At 26.5% G+C, this 8589-nt stretch overlaps 1 protein-coding gene across 3 annotated transcripts; it reads left to right on the top strand.

Moving 5' to 3' along the window:
* The first annotated feature begins 1309 nt into the window (after positions 1 to 1309).
* On the top strand, positions 1310 to 8259 carry LOC105830890 (cytochrome P450 4C1). 3 transcript variants are annotated; one of them, XM_036289909.1, is made up of 13 exons: positions 1310 to 1466; positions 2293 to 2515; positions 2801 to 2910; positions 3118 to 3208; positions 3897 to 4082; positions 4771 to 4864; positions 5059 to 5161; positions 5332 to 5431; positions 5654 to 5760; positions 6218 to 6286; positions 7272 to 7440; positions 7672 to 7851; positions 7923 to 8259. In XM_036289909.1, the coding sequence occupies exons 1-13, from the start codon at positions 1464 to 1466 to the stop codon at positions 8087 to 8089; spliced, it is 1602 nt and encodes a 533-aa protein (XP_036145802.1). In that variant the 5' UTR covers positions 1310 to 1463; the 3' UTR covers positions 8090 to 8259. The 3 variants fall into 3 exon arrangements, with proteins under 3 accessions (XP_036145802.1, XP_036145804.1, XP_036145803.1); XM_036289910.1 differs by having other exon boundaries at positions 1311 to 1613; XM_036289911.1 differs by lacking the exon at positions 6218 to 6286.
* The last annotated feature ends 330 nt before the right edge of the window (positions 8260 to 8589 follow it).

The following is an 8589-nucleotide window of genomic DNA, read 5'->3' as shown; positions in this document are numbered from 1 at the left end:
AATTATAAACAATGGTTTTGAATTTGATATTTATTTACTTATGATAACTAGTAGAATATATAATAAATAGTAGAATTAAGTCTACTAAAAATATAATATGTTAAAAAGTTAATTTTTATTAATGTTATTAAATATATATATATATATGCATATTTAAATACATACACAATAATAATACATATACAAATACACATAATAAAATATAACACAATATAATAAAATAAAATACATGTTATTATTATTTAATTAAAAATAAAAAAATTAGTTATTGGTCATAACACGGAAAAGATTAAAAAATTATGCAATTTTTTTCCGATTCAAGACTTTGGCCAGTATTATAGTTGAGTCTTATATTAAAAGTCAAATACTATCTTAAGATATCATCAATCATAAAGCCGTATTAGCATCTTAACTCTTTCGTACGTCTGGAATATATATACTTCCCTTACAGAAATTACCATAATTTTTAAAGAAGTTGTCTTACCTCTTTTTATTTTTGCTTGTTTTGAAAAGAAAAGTTTAATCTACACGTATAAATCATTGCACACTTTGAAATCTTGCGTTTTCAAAAAGATATAATGTAAACTTTGCGAAAAATCCATCTTTTTGGTACTAAAAAATAATCACATGTTATGTCAAAATTTTATTGAATTGACTACTTAGTTAGAGTTTTATTTAATTGTGAAAGAAATGAAAAAAAATTAAAACTGGATTGTAAGAAATATTGTAATATTTTATATATGTATTCAAAGTATATGCAAGCACCATTGTCTTTTGTAATACTTTTATTGTTTTAAATACGCTATTTTGAATTATATTTTTTGCCTTTGATTTGTAATTAGTAATCACAAAGAAACCTTAATCCGCGCTCATATTAGAAATTTATCGATATTTTAGTATTTTAGAATTTGACCGCCATCCTAAATTTACCTTTATAAATTTTAATTTGAAATCAATTAACATCTCCAAAAATCGTTTCCATATAAAGCGCATTTTTTCTGTGAAAACCGGCGATACGAAAAGGTTCAGTTATTAGTTGAGACGGTCTTGAAATAAGATTAGTTATAAATACCAACCGTAGCTGATATAAAAATCAAGAATTCTTAATATGTGAAACTTGTATCTTAAGACTTGTATTTATTATCATTCATCGCAAAAAAAGTTCAAGTAGTAAATCAAGAAAAATATAATCATGAGTTTTAAATTTAAATGGCGGTGTGCGACAGATCTTGGAATCCCCACTATCGACCATCGATGTAATTACACTGACAGAATTATGTCCGACCGAAAGAGGAAAACAGCGACTGGTCGGGGTCAAGCGCTATCTAACCAGTAGCATAGTGGGCGCTAAACAGAGAGAAAGAAATTGGCATGGACCACATCTCTTTGTTTTCTGCCGAATACTTTTCAAGGATTTTTTGTAGAGATTGCACAGTCCATGCTTTATATCGATGAAGTAGCCGATGGTAAGAGTCTCAAGATCTCACAAACTGATAGGTCCAATGTGCATAAAGGTTATCAACAGAATTGCAAAAAGAAACAAGTAAACAGATATTTCGGAATATAAGTGAATACATTTGAGAAAGCATCAGTGTATCATAAAACTTGGCATAGTAAGGAACATATATTTATTCAGAATATTTATTCAAATTGATTATAAATTAACAAAATCCGATTACATAACACGCAATTAATAAATACTTCAAAAACATTTTAGATAAGATTAACTGCTTCATGAAATTAACAAATTCTTTTATTTGGAAAAAAAGACAATTAGATTTTTTGTAAAATATATATAATTTTTGTAATTTATACACTTTTTACTTTAGAAACAAAAAGAGTATATTCACTATATTTTTATATATTCTTAAGTAACGTATTTTGATACGTGTTGTGTTTTGAAACACAAGTAATTACTTGTCAAACGCGTTTAGATAAACTTATTAGTAATATAAGTTTATTAGGCCAATAACTTCTCTATTATTGGCATTTTTTAATTCAAATTTAGAAAAGGGCAATTTTATTTACGATACTTTTTTCAACGAAAAAAATATATAAGAAGTATCTTTAGATCGGGATTTAGGGCCGATTTCAACAATTCCGCTTACCTTAACCGGTTATTCCATTGGAATTGACCAATCGTATTTGTCGTTAAGCATAATTAACAAATGCAATTGGTCAATTCCAATGGACTAACCGACCGGTTAAGGTAACCGAAGTTGGTGAAATCGGCCCTTGATGAATTAGACAGATTATCAAATGTGTTTACATAAATTTATCAATCTTATCAAGATAATTGAAGATGAAGCACGAGACTGTAGGAAATTGAATCCGAATAGAACAGTTATTACTACAAGAATGTTTATTATTATATTATTATTATTTATTCCTGTGATATATTTGGCGTGTCATTATTACGTGCACAACGGACAATATGGACGATTATTCCATAAAATACCAGGACCGTCAAGTTATCCAATTATTGGTCATTTATTTTTAGTGCTATGTTCACGAGGTAAGTTAAAATGTTCAACACATTTTTATAAATAAGCAAATTCTTCAAATGGTCATTATGTAAATATTAATGTTCCTCTGTGTATAATATTTTTAATAATTATATAAGAAAGAGAGAGTTTTTCGATGTTTTTCATTTATTTTTATTTTCTGAATAATTATGTTTGTTTTGTTTTCGGTCTAATCATAGTGCAAAAAAATCAATTTAAAGCCATGTAAAATTCTAAATAAAACTAATTACAATTTTTTTATTCTTAATACTTCATATACTTGCACAAATTTTCAGAGGAACTTTGGAATCTTTTATTTACTCTTTCTAACCAATATTATCCTATTTATAAAGCGTGGATGTTTCTTTTTGGCTATGTATCCATTCAACATCCTGATGACTTGGAGGTATATTATCTCTGTACAAACTAAAAATTTAAAAATTTTTTGATTATTTACAAGAAATATTTTACAAAAAATCTTTATAATTATTAGAAAAGCAATAGTTTAAATGTAATGATATGTTAAGACACTTCAAATTTAAGGGATTGATTATCATTATTAAGATTATTAAGTTACAGTGTATTTATTATAATGTTTTTTATAATTTATTAGATAATACTAAGCAGTACAAAAGACATCGATAAGAGTCGAATTTATAAAATATTACATCCTTGGTTAGGAATGGGTCTTCTTACTAGTGGAGGTAATATTGATATCTATAAATTTAAAAAATACATACTTTATAATAAACAAGATGGAAAATAACACTTTATTTGTAACGCTGTCATCATTATCTTATTTGCAACAAATTGTTTTATTAACGATTACTTTAATTTGTTATAATATTTTCATATTTAATTCGTACGCCACTTCAGCGCTTAAGTACAAAATAGTCAATATACAACATTATTATGATTATGTAGAATAATTTTATTTTTGTTATTTTATAATACATTATTAAATACATTTTAAACTGAAAAATATTTTGTATTTTATTTCATACTATCTTTAAATAGTTATTGTCAAAATAATATAAAAAGGAAATTAGAAAAATTAAACGATAAATTTAGTATAAAGATAAGCTTGTTCTATATACCTTAAAATTTTACCCTTAAATGTATGTAAAACTTAAAACTACACTGCATATTATTATTAGAAGAAATTATTGAATGTTATATTGAATGATTTTTATTTATTGATACATTCAAGTCAAAAAAATTAAATATTTTTTAATAAGCACAAAGATATTTTTTTCATATTCAATACTAATTGGCAATTAATTATTAATATTAAATTTAAAAAACAGAAAAATTGTACACCATATGTAAACGTTTTTATGTTAATGGTAATAACATTATAATACGATTATACATTATCTTATAATTTTTTAGGCTCCAAGTGGCATTTACGGCGAAAGATATTAACTCCCACATTCCATTTTAATATATTACAACAATTTGCCGAAATTTTAGTCGAAGAGGGCAAAAGTATGACAAGATCTTTGAAAAATGCTGGAGGCATTGTTACAAAAGATTTAGTGCCGTTTATTAGTGAACATACATTGAACGCAATATGTGGTATTATTATATTTTGCTTAAATCTATGCAGATATTCTATCTTAAATAATATAATACAAATGGATTATAGTATATAATTCTTATACAAAATATAGATATTAAGAATTATCTAATTTTTATAAAGAGAATTATCTAATTTTTATAAAGAGATATTTAAAAAATATATAATTACATTAAAATGATCTCAGCTAGCCAGGCATACTAAAATTATGTTTTGACAAAGCTTTACAGAAAAGTTTGTTCAATTTTGACAACAATTTTGTATCACTAGTAATTGTTTTTTGCTTTGTCTCGTAAAAGTTTCGAGTAAATTTACGACAAAATGTTTCATTACGATACTGTAAATAACAGAGAAAAACTTGTACATAAATATTACGTAAAAAAATCAATGATGCGATTCACGGTGTAACACAAACTTTACGTCAATAGTGCCAAATTTTGTTATGCACGGATTAATAACAAAAATTTGTTTTAAAACTAGAGAAAAGCTTGCTATACACAGCAAAATAGTAAATTTGCGACAAGCGTAAGGCAAGGTCCCATAAATTAATTTATGAGAAAACAAAAAATCTTGCCAAGTACGGAATAACGGCAAATTAGTAGCAAGAACAAACTTAAGCTTTCACGGTATATGATTTTAACAGGGTTGGCTAGCTGGGTAGGAATAATGTAACTTAAATTTTTTTAGAAACTGCCATGGGCACTTCTCTGCAAGAAATGGGTACATTTCAGCAACAGTATCGAAGAGCGGTTCACAGAATGGGAGAACTTTGTGTTCATAGGTAATTTACAGTAAATAATTAGTATATCTATACTGACGTAATATAGATTAGTATTGAACAAATTAAAACGAATAATTTTACTTATTATATTATGTATATTGTTTATGAATATTGTTTAAAATTAAAAGAACATATTTTACAAAATTGTACAAATTTTTAAATTTACTTGCCTAACATTCTGTAACATGATTTAGATTATTTAGACCATGGTTGTATGCCAACTGGATGTTGTCATTATCGCCAACAGGTAGAGAACAAAAACAGATCCTGAAAATATTGCACGGATTTACCGAAAAGGTAAAAATGTTATCTTCTTAAATACTTTTTACTAATATTATATTGTGCCAAAACAGTTAAGAAGGTAAAGGTCCCTTAATTTTCATATAAAAAATAATAAGTTATTTTGTAAGCGTTGATAAAAACATCTTCAGCATTTACACAATAAAACCGATGTTTGATATGTATAGATTATTGCAGAAAGAAAAGATTATCATAAATGCACCAATGGGCAATATTTGAGAAATTTTGACGAAGAAACAATAATAGATGATAAAAAGACTACTACAAGTACGTAAGTGCTAAAGCTATATTTTGAATTCAATAACCTAGTATTAAATCATATTATTTCAACAGAATTTAAATAGTATAATATTTTACATTATGGCATATCATTGCCGTCAATTATATAAATTTAATATTTGCAATGTAAGTTAAACTGTAATTTTATGTTGTTTAACAAAAGTACACAAGAATTATGTAATAAGATTATGCTTTTATAATTTAATTTAGATAAAAAAAAACGACTCGCAATGTTGGACCTTTTAATACTGGCATCTCAAAAAAATCTTTTAACTGATTTGGATATTAGAGAGGAAGTCGATACTTTTACATTTGAGGTATGCACTTGTACAAATCTTTCTGTTTTTTTATTTACGTTTGTCTTATTGCATTACCTAAATGCAGGGTTGAGAAATAACGAATTCCTTGTAACGAATTAAGTCACAATTAATTTTTTTTCGGTAGCTGTAACTTAACGTCATTACTTTTCTCAATCTGTAACAATTACTAAAACATAAACTGCACGATTCTTATTTCTTATATTTAAAATAATGTACATTTATTTCAGAAAAATGTAACTAAAAAGTAACAACTCGTTATTTTTTTTAATAACTGTAACTGTAACAAGTTATTTTTTTAAATCAATAACATGTAACTGTAACTAGTTACTTTTTCAATAAAAAAACTGTAACTGTAACATAGTTATTTTCACAAAATAACTTTCCCTACTGTGCCTAGATATATATATATATATATATATATATATATATATATATACAAGCAATATAATTACAGGGTCACGATACTACATCAATGGGTATATGTTTTACGTTATGTCTATTGGCCGAACACAAAAATATTCAGGTACTTTTTATGTAATGAGTGTTTTATAAAAAAGAGGTAAGTATTGGTGAAAACGGAGCCTGCTCTATTAGCTTGATCTTGACTTATTGCTATGATAACATAAAATACACGTGTCATATAAACTACATGTGTAAGATGAAGCAAAATCTATGTGGGAGGATTTTTTTTGTGCCATAAGCACGGAAAAACGGCTAAAATCTCTTGGAAATTATTATTCAAGCCAATGACTTTAATAACATATGTCAAATTTAAATTGATCAAAGCAAGCTCCATTTTTAACAATATTTATCGAAAAAAGATAGTACACTTAAAATAGTTCTATCAGACAAAGATCCTGCAGTAAATTTCAATTTTTGTATTTGGTTCAGACTCATAACTTATGTAAAAAGAAGAAAAGAAAAATGTAACATTACTGCCTGTTACTTCTTTTTGAAACTCATTTGATCAGACATTTATTTTTGCTTATCTTACGAAAAACTTGAGGCTTCTGGATGCGTGCATATTAAGTTTATGATGTCAAATATTACGAAATATCAGGCCCACAATGACTACTAAATGCCACGCACAAAGTAGGGCACATAGGGACTTGATGCACCTGAGAAAACTGAGAAATGTATTTAAAATTTATAAATATATATGAAATATTATTAGACAAAAACCAGCTTTGATTGCAAATTTTATTTTTATGTTAAGCATATTTGTTTCTGTTTTTCTAAAATATTAGCTATTTTTCAAATGAATTCATTAAATCACAATCTCGCACAAATCTTAATCTGCATGAACACGTAACTATACGAAAATTACTTACTACGCGATTGCACTGCTATCTCTGGCTTACGCTACTCATCAAATGTATATGGAGAAGTTAATTTCTACTAATGCGGAGTTAACTAACGTGGAGTTCCAGTGTAGCTGTTTTCTTCTTTGTTTATAAAATATTAGTACACAATAAACAATTGTGTCCAAATTTACATTAATGATACAGAATTGCATTCGAGAAGAAGTTGATGCTATTATGAAAGAGAATCAAGGAAATCTTACCATGAAGTCCCTGCAAGATCTGCAATATTTGGAGAGATGTATAAAAGAAGCGTTACGTATATACCCAAGTGTTTTTTTTATATCCCGAGTTAATTCAGAAGATGTACAATTAAGTACGTAATCTATTAATCTTTTGATGTATATATTTTTCAAGATGTTCATATTTTCAATTAATGGTTTTTGTGGATCACACAACATTGTGAACAAATTAATTACATGTATCAGTTATCAAAAAGTTTAAATATGTATCTCTGAAATTTTAAATAACTTTCTAATTGTTGGATTACATTTTTTTATGTTAATTAATGTTTTATATTATTTATTGTAAAACTTTTTTTTTACAGAATCATGTATAATACCTGCCAAAACAATAATACATCTGAATATATTAGGAGTTCACAGAGATCCCAATTTTTGGCCAAATCCAGAAATATTTGATCCAGATCGATTTTTACCTGAGAACATAAAAAATCGTCATCCTTACTCATATATACCATTCAGTGCTGGACCGCGTAATTGTATCGGTAAGATGTTTATTCTTGATATCCTTTTATATAAATAAATTGTAATATTTACATATAACTTAAAATTATAGGTCAACGATTTGCTCTATTAGAGATGAAGGCAATGATAGCCCCTCTGATTCACAATTTCTATGTAGAACCAGTGGATTATTTAAAAGACCTTCGAACGGGAGCTGATTTGGTGTTTCGCCCTTTAAATCCGCATCGTTTAAAGTTTATCCCAGTTGTTAGAGAATGAAATAGATATTTAACCTTAAGTCAAAATAAAACTTGCTCGAAAGGAAAGTTAGAAAAGGAAAATTATATTATATTATAAAAGGAGACAATTTTCTTCGACTTACAAGGGAACGGTAACGGTCGGAAGCGGTGGTAATGTGATATTAATATAAATAAAAAATATATATTGTACTTTGGCTGTTTTTCCGAATGGACCACCTCTTCGATTTTAATGAAATTTTACAGACATATTTGGGATATTATATTAAAGTTGTATCTCAAGTTCTACCCTCAGCTTTTGAATAGTTTAAAAGTTATTAATAAAAAAGATGGGGTAAATGTTCAGTTTAGGAGTCTCTTTTTAAGACATTTTTTACTTTTTTGGTCTAAAATTTACGTAATTTTTTAGGAACTGTAACTTGAAGAAAAAAACATTAATAATATTTTATTTTAGATAAATTTGACACTTTAGAATATAAGAAAAAAATTTTTTTATTACCATTTTAATTGTGCTTTTGCACG

This window comes from Monomorium pharaonis, chromosome 7 (assembly GCF_013373865.1).
Source record: "Monomorium pharaonis isolate MP-MQ-018 chromosome 7, ASM1337386v2, whole genome shotgun sequence".
In the NCBI taxonomy this organism is placed as follows: Eukaryota; Metazoa; Arthropoda; class Insecta; order Hymenoptera; family Formicidae; genus Monomorium; species Monomorium pharaonis.
The sequence above is the reverse complement of the archived record's forward strand: the minus strand, read 5'-3'. Positions and strand labels throughout refer to the sequence as shown.